The sequence below is a fragment of the Caloenas nicobarica genome, chromosome 3 (assembly GCF_036013445.1).
Source record: "Caloenas nicobarica isolate bCalNic1 chromosome 3, bCalNic1.hap1, whole genome shotgun sequence".
NCBI lineage: Eukaryota > Metazoa > Chordata > Aves > Columbiformes > Columbidae > Caloenas > Caloenas nicobarica.
The window spans coordinates 79,902,087-79,922,246 of NC_088247.1; the positions used below are offsets into that span (position 1 = coordinate 79,902,087).

At 36.0% G+C, this 20,160-nt stretch overlaps 1 protein-coding gene across 4 annotated transcripts in view; it reads right to left on the reverse strand.

Moving 5' to 3' along the window:
• Positions 1-20,160, reverse strand: part of LYST (lysosomal trafficking regulator) — an 84,374-nt gene that overhangs the window by 26,987 nt on the left and 37,227 nt on the right. For 3 of the 4 annotated variants that reach the window (XM_065630524.1, XM_065630527.1, XM_065630526.1), the window contains exons 15-28: positions 18,575-18,735; positions 16,637-16,827; positions 14,872-15,117; positions 13,037-13,210; positions 12,366-12,515; positions 11,588-11,725; positions 9,627-9,825; positions 8,214-8,345; positions 5,911-6,544; positions 5,279-5,456; positions 4,305-4,474; positions 2,728-2,958; positions 1,620-1,786; positions 975-1,127 (exon numbers count right to left, since the gene is read on the reverse strand). In XM_065630524.1, coding sequence (XP_065486596.1) covers positions 975-1,127; positions 1,620-1,786; positions 2,728-2,958; positions 4,305-4,474; positions 5,279-5,456; positions 5,911-6,544; positions 8,214-8,345; positions 9,627-9,825; positions 11,588-11,725; positions 12,366-12,515; positions 13,037-13,210; positions 14,872-15,117; positions 16,637-16,827; positions 18,575-18,735 — 2,924 coding nt within the window. The remainder of the gene's footprint in view (positions 1-974; positions 1,128-1,619; positions 1,787-2,727; positions 2,959-4,304; positions 4,475-5,278; positions 5,457-5,910; positions 6,545-8,213; positions 8,346-9,626; positions 9,826-11,587; positions 11,726-12,365; positions 12,516-13,036; positions 13,211-14,871; positions 15,118-16,636; positions 16,828-18,574; positions 18,736-20,160) is intronic. The other variant, XM_065630525.1, reaches the window with a different exon arrangement.

The following is a 20,160-nucleotide window of genomic DNA, read 5'->3' on the forward strand; positions in this document are numbered from 1 at the left end:
ACCCATTGCTACTTGTTTTGGTAGAAGTACTATTTTGAACTCATTACATTCCTTAAAATTTTATTGAAATGAACTGGTGGGCCTTGACTGTATTTGCCTCCTTCAGAAATAACTATTTTTTTAATCTTTAGCGCCTTTCCAGATTTACTTATATAAAAATATTTTCACTACATTTACTAGGCTGATGGAGTGAGGCCTTGAAAGCTGACACTATTGAGAGAAACATAGTAAAAAGAGAATAATAATTGTTTATTTGTTTTAAACAACTCATATATATGTCAGGTTTTAGAATTATGTCTTCTTCGAAGTCTTAAACGCAATTTCATTTATATGAGAGACATATAATATCAATTTCCAGCCAGAAGACTCCAAAATCTTTACAGAATGACTCACAAGCTATCAAATATGGAGAAAGTATTACAGTTAAAGCTAGAACTGCACAAACATTTTACAAGCACAACCACAGTGGAATCTAGGAATCTCATACTCCTAACTATTAATTTGGAGTGCCAGGTATGTTTTCCAGTAATCGGAATGATTACTATATAAGAATTGTGCAAAAATGCAATCCCCACATCATAGTGGTGTTAAAGTTACAAGCACTAACTTTATTATTTTGTTATTTCCTTACTGTGGTGAAGTTATTAAAACCACTATGGATCAAAAATATCTTTACTAAACAACTTGTGAACTGAAGAGAATATCAAAAGAAGGTAATATCTGGCTTTAGACACTGCAGTGAGAATAAGGTGACTGAGATTTCATTACAATACTCCACTGCCTCCTCCTAAAAAAGAAACCCCACAAGTTCAAAATGGATACAGGCTACATTATGAATCAATATATATATTTTAGAATAAAGCCAATTCACAGAAAAAGCAAAGCAATGGGACTCATTTGTTTTATCACTGAAATTAGCTTGAAAGCAATACATACAGGAGACAGTACAAGAATACTGCACTCTTGCTACTCACCAGTAATGCCTTTACGCTTTTGAAACATTGCACGATGTGGTGCCGATGGCAGCGGGGCTGAACCAGCCTGCTCCTGAGCATCTTGGTTTGCTGTAGTTTTTATCAATTCAATAGCTGCTTGAAGAACTCTTAGCTGTAGAACAACGGCCATATCTACAAAGAGAGGCGTACAAAGGACATATGACATTCTTCACAAGTCTTCAAGAATTTTTACCAGATGTTTGTAAAAGAACACAATGAAATGTGTCAACTGTAAAATTCTCGATTCCACAGAAGTCGCATAGAAAGTCACCTCACTATTCCATAGATACAGACAGTACACAAGTGAGTTCTCATGGAAAAGCCATGGAATTTGATTATTCTGAATTAAGCTAAACAAAACTGTATAGAACATTTTGATTTAAACACCCTTAATGAACTTTTATAGTCACTATGTGTTCAGATTAGCACTATACAATTGTTGACCGCAAGGCAAGGTCCTAAGGAAAACTATTACTTTGAAAACCACCTAGAAGAGAAAGAAGATCCATCACCAGAAAATTCCCCCATCTCCCTCAGCAGGAATATTAATTAAAATAAAAATCTCAATGGGGAAGGAATTTACTTCTCCAATTCCATGACCCCAAAAATAAGTAGATAACTTACTTTGCATTCTTGCATTTTTACTGTTTTGAAGATGACCCAGCAGCACAATGAGGTCTTCAATAACACGAAAATATTGAGAACCTGAGGAGCTGCAGGCATGAATGGCAACTGCTACCAGCAGCTGTTGGATATCACATGCGAGTAACTTGTAGTCATTCAAGGGAATGCTGCAAACAAAGCTGTAGTTACCAGAAACGTGACAATTCTAGTACACTGTAACCCATAACAAGACCCATTACTACTCCCCTCACTACTTCTGCCAGCCATACCTAATATTATATCGTACTTCATATGAAAATGTTACTGCTGAATGCTTGAAAACTGTAATCAAAGACACCTCTTTACTGTTAACTTTTGCAGATTGGATGCCTGCAGATCTTTGAGACATTCTAACATGAAAATTGTAAATAAGTTTTATTGCAAAAGCAACAATGTATTATCAGATTTCTAAGTTAAAGATCGCATCTGAAATCCTGTATTTCTCAAAAAAAAAATCCGGATAGTATCATTTTATAACCATGCTGAACTGAAACCATACTAGGGTAAAAAGGAAATCAGTATTTCTTCAGGATACCAACTAATGAAATGAATTAAGAAAAATCCCACTTCTCCTTCCTTCACTGTATAACCTCTCTTAAAGTACAGAATGTTTGTAATTAATGAAGTCATTTAAGTTACTCAAAATCTCAAATATTAAATCACAGGCAGCACAGGAGAGACTTTTCCTGCAGTTTTGACCTTCTCTATAGATACAGTAGAATGCTACCATCTCCTGAGCCTTTATCTTACTGTTCAGGTGAGTTTTATTAGGAAAAGCATCCAAAGTGTACACAATGTGACCAACTCGCATTTTAAAATTTTGTTTCACTTGAAAATTTAAGGTACAGAAAGAACGTTTTGTATCCAGTGTTTTCCATTGTTTGAACTGAATATCTAACACATTAACTTTCACCTGAAGGTAAAATTAAAGCTGAAAACCTCAAAACCAGTGCTACTTTATACATGTTCTCTTATCATTTTAGCAAGTAGTAAGAATACCATATATTAGTTTTTGTGACAATTATGGTTGTGCCCGGGCTTTTTTTATAGCAACTGGTACTATACTCACTTTGTTTCCAGTCCGTTGAGAGCAGCCAGCGTATTACACAACACGTAGAGCAAACCATTATCAAGCAGCAGGTCTGCAACTTTTGAGCAGGAGCTTATGATTTGCAGCAGGAGACAGAAGCAGTTATGCAGCAAAACATTATCATACAAAGAGTTCTCTATAAGACCCAGAATGGGAATGACACACCATTTTTGAAAGAGTCCAACATTCTTGACATCTTCCAGATCAAATCTATTAAAGTAAATATAAATGAGTGACATCCTTAAAATAGCAACCTGGTATATGCAACTGGAATACCAGCTGATGCCAGTATTTTGACGAAGATGTAAATGGCAATTTCCTACATTTAATTGCAGCAATGATGCCTGTCTACTAAAGGAAGAGCAAAATAAACACTTAAAAAAGCCATAAGGAAATGAAGCATCTAAAATGTGTATCTGAAGCTTCAGCTAACTATCAACTGCTTACAATATAGATTTCATGAAAACAGAGTGGCTTTTTTCATCACTGTAGAAAAATATGACTCATCTTTCCAGTAATAAGTATTGCAACTGGGACAGACATTATCAAGAAACCAGATACAGCTTGGCATCAATACAATAACAGGAGGTTTGATGTTCTACATCCATTACTGCTGACATTTAATTAGGTTTTACAACATCTCTCTTCTTGCAACTGTAGAATTTAGAACAGTGCTTCACACCTTGTATTACATGTGCATTAGTAAATTGGATTACTATTTTAAGGTTATCAGCCTATCACACAACTATTATACAATCTTAAAAGAACCCAAGCCATAAGAATTACTTTTCCAGCCCTTTATAAGTCCTGATGAAATAACAGTTCTCTGTTTTGGGGCAGAGGGGCAACTGAGAAGGAGCTTTTTTGCAAAATTTTTGCACTGCTGACAATACTTAGATGCATCTTCTCCCTGTACAATCATTCAGTAGCCATACCAATTCTAAAAAATATAATTTGCTTAGATAATCGTCTGCCTAAAGATAATCACCTTTCCTGTCAACATGAGGTGGCTCTTTGCTTCACAGAAACAGTTTATCTGTGGGATTTCCCTTAAAGGAAACCTGGATTTAAACTCGGAGCCAAGCCAAGGAAGCAGCCGTGGCATCAAGCTTTTTCCTTAATAATCTACCAAAACCCAATAGTAGAAGTCTAGTGACTACTACTTAAAGCTTCTAAAGATATAAATCAGAGTTTCACGTAGGATCAGAAAGAATAGGAAGCGTTAAACTGATTACAGGACGTTCAAAGTGCAAAGGCCTTGGATGCCCTCAGAAGGGCTGAGGGTTCAGATGATCCCAGCTGATAGCGCCCATCAGATGAAGTTGCTTACAAACAGCTTAAGGGCCATACAATACTCATAAGAAGATTGATCTATTTAAATGTTAAAGCAACAAGCAAAACATTTCAAAACAGTTTTGAAGGAACTTTTTTTATGGTTGATGACTACTTGGAAGAGAACAGTAATTAGAAAGATATCACAATCCTTTCCTCCAACAAAGTGTGCTGCTTGTAGTTCAAATATTAAGTTACAGGGTACAAAGCAAAGCATTACTTACTCTTCATCCAAGCCAACAGAGCGGCCAAAGAGCATTTCCAAAAAGCACTCTACAACTTCCAGAGTGCCCTGGTGAAGGTACAGCTGGTTGGCTAGCAAAGAGAAGCCACGATTCTTTAAGAATTTCTCCTTCTGCTCTCTCCTTGCTCTGTTGAAATATGCATCCAACAACTAAAAATAAACACATCATTATGATGTAAGACTTAAACATTCAATATAACTCCCTTGAAAGTTAAGTACTCATATAATTTGAACAGTTTGAAATAAAAATTTTTTAAATTCCAGATTAAAAACATCAGTTGCACTACCACAACTGCAGCCTGCACTGCCCTTGTTACTACTGACAGCTGACTTTATCCTTTTAATCTGAAGACTTTTAAGGTTTTAGTCAAGTTTCAGAGAGATGAAATCACACACAACTGTTACACAATGCATACATAAGTGCATTCAAACTTTTTATACTTGATAAATCCTGTACTTTTGTGTGTATGCAAGTGCATGCATGATTTTTTTGGATCATTTTGTTTGTTAAGCCATATAATCCTAGTTTTCAAATTAAAATACAAATTTATTTGAAGTTTTTAATCTACATAATGTTATCATCCAGGAACATTGTCCTTGTCAATACTACAAAAATCTCTGAAAACATTTTGAAGCCTCAAGTCCATGTTCAGAAAGTCAACTAACCAACTTTTTCTGCATTTTTGTTTCCATTTATATCAGTAATGCCATCATACACTCCTAAGCCCTCTGGCTTAGATCATAGACTGAAAGATTTTATGTTTGTGTTGTTTGCCTTCCCCCCCGCCCCCCTTTTTTTTTTAAATCTGTGGTGGTGGAATCATCTTAAGATTCAGAAGCCAACTTCAAAAACTAGAAAAAAGAAAGCAAAATATTAACAAAACTTCATGTTTCCAACATGTTAGCTAAGCTAGTTCACAACTTTTTAGCTGAACACATTTTATATAGGCCTACTTTAATGACGCCTTGCTGTATGAGAGGAGATGGGTGGTTCACGAGTACTATAAGATAATCAGGTTGTATAAGTTTGTCCATCACATCTTCTAACATGGCATCTGGTAGGATTAGGAGAACTCCACGCAAGAGGTCATATAATCCACAACAGATAAGCACAAGATAGTCTTCTGTACATCTGAAACCAGAGGAATTTTTTGCCACAGTTTGTCTACAGCAACATTACAAAATGCATAGCTGCCAGCCACTCGGGCAAGGAGGAGGAGGAAATACGGCAAACATTTCTCCAATACTGCTATTATCAGTCATCATTAACACATTTTTGGATGGCAGATAGCAAAAAGGATAATGTGATCAGAACTACTTGCTTGAGATTTTTTGTGAGCTAGCATAACAAGTTTCCACTCTTACCATACATGGCAAAATGTTTGATTTTTCAAGTTTATTATGCAAATAATGCGATTCTATAGATTAAAAGACTAATAAATTGGTTTATAACAGCCATTGAAAGCATTTGCTTAATTTTCAGGCTTCTGATTTTTGTAAAATAGCAATCAAGACCAATAACTGTGAAATTAAAGCCCATATACTGAGCTACTATTGATTATTTCATATTTTGTTTCTCTGCTTACCTGTCATCAGGGCTTTCAGATGGTTTTTGGGTATCCTTATTAGCTGAAGAAAAAGCAAGACTCTCCCAGTCTTCAGGAACTACATTCTTGTCAGGAAAGCTTGGCCACCGAGCAATAGCTGATGATCCTCCATGAACAGAAAATGCTAAGCCCAACCCTGCAAAATTAGTCTGACTCTTCTGAAATGAAGGCAGTCCTTTCAGATTGTCTGGCCGATGTAATGACGGCTCAGCTGCAGCTCCACCACCTTCATGACATTTTAGGTCTACATCCACTTCTTTACTCTCAAATGTATTTTCAGATAACTCTTCTTTTACAATGTCTTCAAATGTTTCAGCAGATGTTAACTCTGAGTCACAAACTGTTTTTGCAGACTCACAACTGCTAAGAAAGAGTTCTTCTTGTACTCTCCTTATGGTTTCAGAACTTCCTACAAAACCAATTTTATCCTGGAGATCAATGTAGTCACGCTTGCCAATTATCTGCAGGTCATCAATGCTCCTTCCCATTCTTTCAGTTAGTCTTTTTTTCTGAACTTGAGGTGAGGAAGTAGGAGATGCTGGTAAGCTTTTGCAAAGCCTTTTAGGTGCCTGAGAGCTTATCTTCTGCTGTACACTAGCCTTGGAAGCATTCCCTAGAGAAATATAGATATCTTTAGTATTCCTTTTGCACCAGAAACAAGCTTTTCCCTCGGTGTTATGCTCCACATGCATTTAACACAGTGATGGCCCAAGCTAAATTTATGTGGCAAAACTGATTCAACACCTGGCATAGCTTAGATTTGGCCTAACAAGTAGACATAGTGAACTACTATGAAGCCATACATTTATCGAGTCACAAATGAATCTGAAAGATATACAAAAAGTAAAATACTTTTTGCATATATACTGGAGTTTCTGGATTTACATTATGATCCTCTCGAATAACCCTCAACAGGATTTTGTACAGAATCCTAGAGGGTGGAAGGCGCCTCTGCAGATTGTCTAGTCCAACTTCCTTGCTCAAAGCAGGGTCAAATAGAGCAGGTTGCTCTATATGGAGCTCTTGTGTAAGATATCCAACCTACCAACACGTTTCAGTGGATATTGAAATACTATTCACCCACATTTCTGCACTAAGGCTTTACATGTACTTCAGATTTATAACAAATTACTGCATATTTTATTTAACATGGCTTTCTTTTAAGCACACATTTTGACCTGAAACAGTCAAACTTTCAGAGCACATTACAGATGTATTTCATAAAATGTATTTTCAAGAGAGAAAGTAGTCTGTATACCAGTCTGGTAAAGGAAGCTTTCTGTTAGTCTAGGAAAAGGAGACTTTGTTCATTCAGAAGTATTTTGAAAGATATGCACTGGCAAGTACTAATTCAGTGATAATGCATCAGGAATATATTTTTTAATCAAGTGAAATATATAAACAAATATATAAAACCAAATATAAATAAATGTTAAAAATAAATGTATAATACAAATATATAAAGATATATACATACATACACACACACGTGCAAAGATAGCTAGACCAAGCTGGCCTTCATTCAACAAGAAGAATCTATGTAGCTGCAAAAATCTTACAGCCAAGCTGGCACACATGCAAGCAGGTAGTGCAACCAACTATAAAACCACATGCAAGTAGCAAGTTACCCAACAAATACCATTTCAAATATTTTATCTAAATTTAGAAATTCAAATTCAGAATCACAACAAACACCTAATTTCAAAAATTTTATGTTGAGAATTTCTCCAGCATACATAATCTTCATTCGATTTTAATTTATATAATCAAGGTATCTAAGTTGTTCTTTAAGATATACTTTCCCATTCTCTATCATGTAGGAACAGGAAATATACCTGCAGTATAACTAAATACCGATACTTTAATACTATTATATGTTTAGTTGGATGTTAACAATTATGCATAAATAAAGTATCAGCTTAATGCTTTTTGCACAGATAGGATAGCTGCCTATGCCTCACTATTTTAACTATTGCCTAGTTATGGCATTCTCAGACATCTCTAGCAGGTCTGTTTAACAAATGAAATTGTTCAGCTATCTGGTCCGCTTCACTGCCTGAGCCATCAATGTGGCAGTTTGTCTCAACCTGAGAATGAATAAGTTGAGGTAGCATGGTCAATTCCATCTTCCTTACTCTGCTGTTCAGGTATCAAGCTTCAAGGAGCAAGGGGAGCTCTGTAAGAAGTATCTGTGGGAAAGTAACACTATAAAGCACTCCAGTCATCTGCCAAAGGACTTAATGTGTCTTAATGTCCTTAGGTTTTTCCAGCATTGTTTTTACCTTCCAGTGGTGAAGCTGTAAATCCAGTTGGAGTTGTGATCACAAATGCGGAACTCTCTACTGATTTCGTGCCACTGCTGGAATTTCTCAGGTACACAAGGGATTCAACTTTCTCCTGAAAAATTTTGCCATCTAGAAAGAAGAGATAAGGGCAAGAGTTACATAAAAGCTTTTTAAATTTGCATTCTTGATATATTTAGACTTACAGTAGCCCGGTTACATTGCAAGCTGATCACTGGAGGGTGATTAGAAGTGCTCAACTCATGAGCAGCTGAGAAAAAGCATTTGAGAACCATTTTTTGTTTTAGTGATGCCTTTAAAATTTACTTCAGAACACTGAAAACATTATGTTGTTCTAAAGTAATTATATTTACCGATGGTCCTCACAGATGTATCAACAGTAAGAGCTTTGACTTTTTGCCATGTCAAAACCAGGGGACTATTCTCAAACAGGTTCATCTAATAAGGCTCAAAGTATCAAAAAGTGCATTCTACTTTTTCTCAGAATTTAACATCAATTAGTATTAGAGGACAGATAAAGATAAAAACCAAATGTACTGCCTTTGACATGGATTACTAAAACTGAAGATACACAGGCATCTGCAAAAGGAGAAAACAGTTGAAACTTGGATGATGCTTTCCATGCTTACGTAAGTTACAGCTAAAGTTGTACAAAGCTAATATTAAAGCATGAACTATGCACATCAGTTTCTCATTTTTTAAAATGATCAAGAAAGATGTTTTAAAGCTCAGAGCTCTCATTTTGCCAAAGCGATCATCTAGTACAGATATATTGAAGACAACAGTTGTTGTCCTAGATCTGCACCCCTCAAAGCACACAGGTACTTTCTGTAACTGGTATGAAATGCGCTGATGGCACCTGCCAGTCATGTCTTTCAGTGCAACTGATGATTTGCTAAAAATGCTCCTCAGGCCTTTTATTTTTCTAGGAATTCAGTGGCAGGAAACAAGAAAGTAGAGATGGAGGCAAGACTGTACACACATTTCTGAAGAAGCTTCATTCACAGGTAAGTTAGACATTTTTCTTCAAGTTCTGCCCACAGGCAAATGTGTTCATACAGGCAGCTAACATCGAGCATTTCATTTAGAAGCATCAAAATTTAAAGAAATTTAAAGACATAACCACCAGCGGGGTTATCTATGGCTGTAGACAGAAGAAAGTTCTCCAGGTAAGCCAAGCAAAGTCTAACTATAATATCCCTCAATACTGTAAACTACTTCCATTTTATTAAGTCTCAACAGTTCAATATTTTTATATGGTTATTACAATATAGCAATCAAATAATATATTCATAGAATTGTAACTTATAAGAATGAAAGAGGGGTTTTATATATTAATTTATGACTATTTTTCTCTTATTGTTTATTTCTAGTTAAATGTGGCATATCTACCTATGTGCAGGGAAAAGTAGAAGTTGGTAGGATTGTGACAAACATATGTATTAGTGGGAGGGTGAACTGCTAAGAGGAAATTGAAGACCACTTTCAGCAATTCCAGGTCTGGGGGAGATCCAAGTACTTCTTCAATTATTTTCACAAATGACCTACAAACTTCCCGGGGCAGTGATGCAAGGTACCCTTCTTTATGCTCCTAGAAAGGAAGAGCAGTACAACTGTAAGTTATTTGTATTTTTAGTTTGACAGAAGTTACCTTTTCTAAAAAAAAAAAAAAAAAAAAAAAGAGTCATGCTCTAGTAGGAGAACAGACAAGGAAAAAAAAAAGCTTAATAAAGCTGTTATTCTTTAATTTGAGAGGAGTTACTGTACCTACTCAATGTTACCCAAATCCAGCACACACAAAATTCACACACAAAACACTGTGGACATTATGCAAGTTTATTTTTAGAAAATGAACATCATCTACATACTAGACTACTCTGACTAGAAATGCTGGAGCCTTCAGACATGAATCACCATTGAGTGTGTAGTTTACTGCTATTGTACTACATATTTGTAGATAAATTAAAATAATGTGTTTAAAGTGTTAGTATCACAAACTAAGAACTTTCTGAACAGTGCCACACAGGGTCTTCTGTGTTTCCACTTAAATGGCCATTTTAATAAACATACACATTTGAGATTTCATTGATAATTAATTTCTGCTTGATCAAGCATTATATAGCTGGACAATGGCTATTAGAAAAAAAAAAAAAACAACACACCAAAACCAAAAACCAGCTATTAGTTGAACGATGATTTTAGAACAGGACTTCAAGAAACTTGTGGGAAACCTCATTAATGTCAGCATGGTGACTAACTTGTTTTTAACTTCCACCTCTTTTTGTGGTACCCAAGCACCTTGAGACTGCTGTATAAAAACTAAGTGAATTTAACTGAGGTTTTCAAAGAGAATGGTTTATATAGTTTTATTTTCTATTCCATCATTCCCCAAAAATTGCCAACTAATTGTTGACCAATTTGTGTAGTTTTTTTAACTAAGAATTTATTTTTTTTCCAATAGGCACACACATTAGCATTCATACTCATGTGTAAAATACAGGGAAAATACTATGCAATATTCTGTATCTAGGCATTTGCATTAATACACAATTTTAAAAGTTAACTATACCACTAACAAGTTCCCAAAGTAGGGAATACCACATACAAATGAAGAAATTAAAAATTTAGAGCAACGCAAATGATTAAAAGACATAATAAAAAAAAATCATTAAAAGATGGAAAAACAACAAATGCATGTCTGTGCTAGAGAATCTCAGAATAAAAAGGCAGAAAACACAGTGTAGAAAAAAGATTACAATACATATTTTCACGAACATAGGTACTATGAGCAGGAAACCATTTTAAAATCATATTCCTAAGAAGTGTCTATCAAAGGAAGCACTTCTCCAAAGGTCTTTCTAGAACAGCTGTCTCCATGTCTCAGAGGAGGCTACTACTGGATTGAAATTTTGAGAGGAGTGCTCAGACTGAGCACTACAGGCTGGTTGCCCTGCTAACCCTGGGGAGATACAAAACAGTTTCTGCTCCTTGCACAGTATCTGTGTTTTTCAGTAATGAAGACTTGAACTAGTAAGAGACATCTCAGGTCCTTATAGAAGCATCACAGTTTATTCCAGCTTCTACTTATATGGACTGTGCAAGTAACCTAGTGCCCAGGTTTTCAAATAGTACCAGACAGTTAAAATCTCTTGCCCCTTCTGTCCAGCAGTAAATAAGAGCACCCAGTAGGGAACTGTATCAGTTTACAGCAGCAATGCCTGTTGAAGATGACAAAAGGGGTCTGGAAGCATAGAGGATGTATTTTTTTTCTCTAGCAGTTAGTCTCTCCCCTCACCCTCCAAGTAAAAGTGGGTATTTGCCAAGCATAAAGTAGAATTTCAGAGTGGAAGTACCTGCAGAACCTGACAAGTTAACAGGAAGTGATGCACCACTTGAGCTTTCAACAGCTGTTTAATGTTAAACATCTGCTGGTGATGGTTAGCTCTGATAAGGATTTCAAGAGCTGCTAACAGAGTTTCCCAAACACCTTGCTGAAAAACAAAACAGGAACACAGCTTCAGAAATGTCTTTGAGTCCACACTGAGAATTAAAAAAACCCACAAAAAACACACAACATACCACAGACAGCAACAACAACAACAAAAAACAAAAACAAGGGAGTAAGGAACATAACCAAATCAAGTTAGTTTTATGCCTCAGAAGAAGATTAAATGACTGCAGATGGTCAGGTTAGAACTAGAAACTACCAGAGAAGTTATGTTTTAATCATTTTAATGACTAAGCTACAAAAAAAAAATTATTTGTCTAAAACTAGTTTTGTATACTCTTTGTTATATTGACAACAGGTGGTTATTTTCAACAGTTTAACTCCATAGAAGCAGGTGGTCTTCCTTAGTCTTAACAGGTTTCCCTAAAAAATTAATCCATTCAACAAACATGTAATTTCAATACATTTACAGAATTTAATACACTAAGGCTACCTGCATCATTGACAATGGGAACTTGATGCTACTAGCAGATATTCAAAGGAAAATAACCATTAATTCTTGAAAATTTTAGTAGTTAGATATCAGTAACTGGAGAAAGTAATTTCAGACCTCATGATGCTTTCACTTTTTTTTTTTACATTTACTTTCAGACTTAAAATATTTCCAAAATGAAAGTAATTACCTTTGCCTTAGACCATATCTTCCAGTCAAGCAGCAGCTTTTCTAACAATTGAACATCTTGGATAACTGCAGCAGAATCTGTGTCAAGCATAAACTGCCCATTTTCATTTATATAGAGAATCTCATCACTGCAGCATCCTTCAAGAAGAGTCTTAAAGGGGGAGAAAACTTTTTGAATGTCATAAGTGCAAAGGAGTACAGTTTTCCTATCCAACTTAGATTAAAAAAAAAATCTTTAGAGAGAAACTCTTGATAGGGAAGGCACATATCTACCTGATCAAGTTTGAAAACAGTTACTGAGTTTAGTAACCCCACTGGAAGCATTTTAAAGGTTTCATTCTTATAACACCAGTATAAAAGTTTCTTTGAAAATATTTTCAAGTGCACTCAAATATTTTTATTAATTGCTTACAAGTTTAAACTTGCTCTCAGAGAAAGAAGATTTTTTTTTCCCTCCTCTCATCTCCTCTGAAATCAGGGTCTTTCATCACTTCCTTTTTCTCCCCTTACTTATCAGGAGCTTCTAGTTCAAGGCAAAACACTTCTAGACCAAACTTGCTCCAAATCAGTTCTGCCTTTGTAAAGAAAAACTCAAATGTAGAATTAAAGTCACAGAAGTTTCTAAATTTGTGCTAACATTGAACAACATATCAAGTTTAAAGAGCACTCTACCTTCAGCATGCAAAATCCAACAATGCATTTTGGTTTGATCAACACTCGATGAATCATAGAATAACCATTACAGTTGTCCATCTCCTGTATTCTCTGTTGATTGTATTTTGTTAAAGACAGTATAAGTTGTAGTGCTAAAGCTTGAGTGTCTTCACAGCTGCTAATCTCTACAACCTGCAGAAAAAGTAAATCATAACAGTTTAAATGAGAAACATCTAGGAAAAGGCCTTAAAGATGCTTTGCTGCAGTCTTAAATTTCTTAAATCATAACTTCTGGATGAAATATGTCTTAAAGATTCTGAGATTAGGTATGTAACCTTCATTTTTATTTATGTGTGTACATTGAGATTTGTTATCTGAGGTGATAATTCCTACTATGGTAAATGATGACCTTCTAAGAAAATAAAAAGTCCCATTACAAGAATCCCTTTTTAAGACAAAAATCCGTTCTAAATAAAATTTAGATAGATGGCACCATTTTATTCTTGCTATACTACAAAGTCACAAGGTCATGAAATACATAAGCCACTAACAAGAATAAACTCTGTTATTTGCCCTGGAGAAGTAAGTTTCCTAAATGTTTAAGGAAAGCGTCAAATAAAGGTTCCTGGAGGTCTAGACTATCTCTGTCTGGAAGTGTCAAACATTCAAGTTTTATTTTGTCCATAAAGAGCCAAGCAATCTGATAGAAGACTGCAGACCATTCTTCACTCTTTGCTTCCTACAATTCTTGAATCCCAGGAAAGAGCAAACAGTATTTTTACAAAAAATGTAAAAGATAGACATCTCACGTGAATGAGATTTCAATTCCTGCAAGTTGCCTTGCTGTGTACCTGTTAATTCTGCTGCACTTAGTTATACAGATGGATAGCTGTGTTATCAGACAGCTGATCTATTATTTGCTTGTTTCACTGATGCAAATAGTCTACAGCAGGATCTGTAGTATGTACTTAGCATAAATTTACATAATACCATAGCATGAATCAGGATTTTCTCCTCAGATTTCACTATCAAAATTACAGTAGGCAGTGTCTTCATAACCAGAATTCAGAACACCTGTCTTGAGTCTAACATGCATTACTCTCCACACAAACCTTTCAGAACTCTACCATTGCCAGAGGCATACAAAAACTTTAGGCCTACATTAATGTCTTTAATTAGCTGTAGTACTTCAGAAACTCCTAGCACAAATATTAGCTTGTCTGCATACAGGTCACAGCAAAGTAGTAACTAAGTCAAGGCTCATAGCCTTAATATTTTTGAAATTATAATTTTTCTTAGACAGGATAAGCCTTTGAACATGGCTGAACTGTTCTCTCAAAAAAGCTCTCACTATTTATTAGGTAAAATAACTCTGCACACTATGTAGTTTTACATTCATTCATACTTGCATTGTGAATATCCTATGTGTAAAGTGTTAAACAGATGCAATGAATTTAAGTGCCTTAAAAATATATTAATTACTTAGATTTAACAATTAGAGACTGAAAATATTATCAGTTCAACAATACTCCTAAAAATAATATCTTTGGACATTTAGAAGCTTCATCCCTAAATCAGAATGTAACACCAAATCTTAGATACTAACAATATTATGCAAACGTTACACGATAGAATTATAATTAAGTTTCCAGTTTAAGTACAACCTGCATGGTGCAGTCTGTGTTATGCCACAGGTATTTTCTACAAGTTTTCTTTAAGAAAAAAAGAAGTCACATGCAGATTTTTAATTAGTATGAGCAAGGCAGCTAGAATATGTGATTTGCTACCCAAGATCCAAGGAAAATTTTACATGAGAGAACTCATCCATACACCCTCTTCCTCAGCTCCCTTACCCTAGCAAAGAGGAAAACAAATGCACCAGTTCCTCCAATTTCATGTAGTATACCCTGAAGAGTTTTATATTCCACAGGCTGAAGCGTTTTCAGGTGATGAGAGTCCAATATATTGCTCTGAACTTCTTTTGAACTGAAAGGTCTCTGGGAAGGTACAGTTTTCCCTTGACCTTTCAGTCTAATAACAGGTTCATATATGGTGTACTGACCAGGACAGCATGTGGTATACACAACAGCAAGACTCTCCTGAAAAAAGAGAAGTAGTTTTTATAAATTTTTTCAAGAAAGTTTAATACAAAAAAACCCACTCCCAAAACACAAAGCACCACAGACAAAAGCCACCTAACAGCAAGTAGCATTAACTGACAGTTCACTTCTACTTTACCAAAAGCATGCTCTGAAGATCCATGTGGATACATGTGCACTGAAATGCAACAAGATTCCTAAATTTTAGGAAATGTATTCAATAGCTACAGCACAGAAAGTTAAGAAAACACTAAGAAAATTCTACCAAGGATTACCTGAAGAATTACAATAATACTTTTTTTGCATAAAAACAAAGTTACTGACAAATTTAGATGAAAATGAGCATAAAGAGGTATTGGGTAAATTGTTCCCCTTTCTAAAGTCGTGAGTCTAAAATAGAAAGTTATCTGCTATTTTTCAAAATTTCTCCAATTTTGTTTTAAGACCATCCTTCAATCAGCTTTGCTGTAAGAGTATCTCAGACATTTCATTACTTGAGGAGACTTAGACCAAAATCAAAGCTCCTATGGAAAGTAACTGACTCATTTCATGGAAAACATAAAACGATCATATTTGGGAGGTTATTTAAAAGGGAGAAATAAGTACATCTAAGGCACTTGCATTCTATGCAAAAGTGCAGAAATTAATTCATCACTTGAGCATATAGTTCTTCTCTCTGGTTACTTTGTGTTTTGTAAAGCAAACTAAGCTTAAAAGTTGCTTGACTGATTTGTTAGGCTTTTTACTTATTCCATTAATTCCTTCTTAATCTATTCAAAATTTAGTACCATCGTCTACAAGTATCTCACCTAGACAGAATGACCCTTTTCCTACAGCTACAGAGCTTCCCTCTAGTGGGAACAATTAATACAGCAGGAATTATGACTGCAAGAAGACAATTTCCCAAATACAGCAGGCTCTACTCATAAGAAATTTTTAGTTTATTTTTCTAGCATAACTATATTTACACCTGCATCTGGCATTGGTGTTCCAGTCAGCAAAGATGAGAAAAAACTAAGATCCACCACCTGGAAAATGCCTTTTCAGCTAAACTCAATGCAAACTTCCCCCTTTCCAAAACACTCAAACTGGGATGAAATCTTTTGCTTCCTGTTAAAACCAGATAAATCCTCCTTTCTCCTCTATTTTCATTTTAATTTTAAAAAGTTAACTAAGCTCTCCTTGGCTACCTTTACACTAAGGGAAAGAGCAGCTATGTATTCATCCTAGGGCATTTGGAAGTGCCTGCTTATCTGGTAGATTAAATATGCAGTATTGTAGATGCTGGAACATCTAGAAGTTGTCAGAATCCAAACTAAAGCAAGATGAAAGGGTCACCCTGCATGGAGGTCAACCCTCATTGAAGTACGTGGGAAGAACCCTGCAGTGATTTTAATGAGAACTGGATTTGCTCTTGCCTGCTTGGAGAAAGTGAAGCACTCTGGGAGACAGCAGGAGATGTCTTCCCAGTTCCTGAATCAGTTCTAAGAGGTTAAGAACCATTTAAGTAGAAACTTACAATTAAAGGCCCAACATCCACTTCTTTCCTTGCCATGAAGAGCTCCTTGATTTCTTCACATTGTAGAATCTCTTTACTTATATACTTAGAGAAATCAGTCAGTGCTTTGCCATATTTGCAAGGCATTACAGATGTGAAGTCTGGCCCACATGTGTATAAGTAAAATGCTTCCTCTGGTCCAATCTTTGCACCTAAAAAAAAAAAAAAAAAAAAAAAATCAAGAAAAGAAGTTATTAACTCTTTAGTATACTACAAAGCAAAAATCATACATTGGCTAGTAGACTGCATCAGAGGCTTTAGAAGGAAGATCACTGGCTGGTTTTCATACGCCCTGCTGATGAGAACAGTCAGGGCAGTCCAATGCTTGCTGTTAGCTATTGTAGATCAATGATTTCTGATACATCACAGGCCAGATCGATTCAGTGGCAAAGGCAACTGAAACGAAGTCAGGAAAATTATCTGCATGAACTGAAGACCAACAGCTCTGAATAATCAATTACACATTTTAAAATTGAAAAGTCACCTATTCATGCCTCCTCAAAGTTTTCAAAGCATAGCAAGATTACAGATAGCAACAACATGCTACATCATCATAGAGAGCTGGGTAGAGCAACCACAAAGAATGCAACAACAATAAAAGCTCACTACAGCTAACAGGGAGGAAAGAAAATGTGCAGGAAGTAGAAGACCAAATGAACGTTCCTCCCCTTTCCAGACAGGGCATCTCAGGTTATCTGTTTGTGAGAGTGCAAATTCAAATGAAGCATCCACAGAATCACAGAACACTAGGAATCAGAAGGGACCTCAAAAGATCATCTAGTCCAACCCCTTTGCCGGAGCAGGAACACCTAGATGAGGTTACACAGGAAGGCGTCCAGGCGGGTTTTGAATGTCTCCAGAGAAGGAGACTCCACAACCCCCCTGGGCAGCCTGTTCCAGGGTTCTGTTACGCTCACTGAGAAGAAGTTTCTTCTCAAATTTAAGTGGAACCTCCTGTGTTCCAGTTTGTATGCATTGCCTCTTGTCCTGTCATTGGTTGTCACAGAGAAGAGCCTGGCTCCATCCTCCTGACACTCACCCTCTACGTATTTATAAACATTAACGAGGTCCAGAAGAACCTAAGTCTAATGTATGGATGCACGATAACTCTACAGCAGTAAATCCAGTGCTCTCTGGATACATCAATTATGCTGGCTGTACACACACAGCAACTGGATCATGTAGATTAAGTGGAGCTTACATTTAAGACAAGCATCCACCTATGGCCTGCACAAATACACTGTATCGACACACACAACACCTGCACACCCCCTGGCAAACTGATGTCACTTGTGTAGAAGTCCTGACTGGGCCACTGCATAGGAAGAAATACCAGATGACGAGCAGCAGGATCCAGCCTTCAGCACTAAGCAAACACACAAGTCCTGGATGAAACTTTCCAAGGAGGCAGGAGAAATATACATCTAAGAAAGCCCCAAAGTAACTTCAGCAGTTTCAGAAATAAGTATGCTTAACTCAGTATTCAGTGGTTCAGATTTTGTTTACTTTAACATGCTTTAAGTAATCTGAAACTAGCAGGTAAGTGAAATCAATTTTCCAGCTGGGAGAGACTGAGTGTTTAGACAAAAACAAAGCAAGCACCACCATCTCTCCATCCCCTACTCCAAAGCAGTATTTACAGGAATTTAAACACTAAAGTAACTGGAATTGCCAATTATGATACTAAAAAGAAAGCAAGAGAATAGTGGCAGAAGAACGCTTTAGGAAGCACCACTGAGACATTTGCCTACTTTCTCCCTGATATATTAATATTACGTTGGTAAAGAATGCTTTTACTGTAAAAGCTTGGCATGTTAAAAAACTATCAAATTAAGCCTTTGATTTTGGAGTGGGAAAAGGAAATGAAGGCTTGTTCAACAAAAAAGCATACAAGAGTACCATTAAATAGAAGGAGATTTCCAAGATTCCATCTACCCGACAACCGAAGTAGTTCTTCTTGAGACGACAGACAATGGCCAATCATACAAAATGATTTATTACTGTCAGATGATAAGCTTGATTTCCTTGGCAGTGAGTAATCTAAATTAATCTCACATTTCCTAAAAACATATAAAAAGAAACAAGTATAAATACTAAGAAGTGATCAAAATTGCTATCTAAGGTTTTCATCTTAGCCTTAAAACAGATTTTAATATTTAGTAGATGAGAAGCCATGCTGTTATCAACATTTAATTAAAGCCATCTTCAAAATCTAGGCACCTTAAAACTCAGTTACATAATGATGTATGTAATCAAATACTGAACAGAACAGAGGGACAGTCCCAACTAAGGTTGCCACACAGCCAAGATTCCTTCCTCCCTCCCTTGGGCCTCAAAGAAGAAACTGTAAATAACACTATACATACATACTTATAAAATATCGCAATTTTTCAAGAATTTCTACTATTCCTAATAAGTCAAAGGCCTTTGAGTATGCTAATGCACATTATAAAAACTGTGATTCACATATGCTCAAAAGTGTCATGTTGAGAATTTACTTACACTAGCAAACATTGTCAGAGCTAGTGTGCTGTACAGTCACAGACAATAAGCCTGATGCTTTCAGAGAGCATCCAATTAACCTTATGTGCATTTACATAAGCAGACCATTTGGACTGTAAAGGTCATCTGAAGCTTCCTGAAAGAGTCTAAATGTTAGTAAATTGGCAACTAACTCTATATATAGAAGGGCGTCATTAACTGCACATGTGCAGAACATTGTAGTATTTTTAGTTTTCCCTATATCTCCATATTTGGACTCAACTGTGTATCAGCATGCACAGACTGAACAATGTCGGGGGGGAAATCAAGTTTGTTAAAACACAACTCTATGTAGTTTCAAAAACAAAGTGAAACAAGTATTACACTTCACAATTCCAGGTTTAACTGCAGGAAGAAAAAACATGCAACAGCTTTTTTCCTAGATATAGTTTTAGGAATGTCTTTAATAACATTGCTTGTGGACTGACCAAATTCTACAGGAATAGTGAAGAATTTGTGATACACCTAATTGTTTTACAACCTAGCATTTTGACCACTTCCTTCATATTTGGGACACAAAGGAAGTCTTCACAGTCTGAACTTTAGGAAGAAAGGACAAGAACTGTGATATTTCGTAAATTGCCTTTTCTCTACCAACGAATATTTCATGCAGGCGCAGGCCCATCTAACCCAGCATCATGTACCTCATTCAGCAGCATAAACCTTAAGTTTTCAGTAGAAGTAGTACCTCTCACTGCCAGTTCAGATCTTGCCTGAAATATTTTTTAACTTTTTCCCTCCCCATTTCTCTCAGTGAAGCAAAACGACTGCCTTCTCTCCATCCCCTCTTCATTCCTACTTTCAACAATATTGCCAGTACCTGAACTATACCGCCTTAATTCAGATTCTTAAGCAGAGACATTGTGTCTACTGCTAACTTCATGCCATAGCTTTTTTTGGGTCATACTCAAAATCTTGTAGTACCTCCTTTCACTTATTCATGA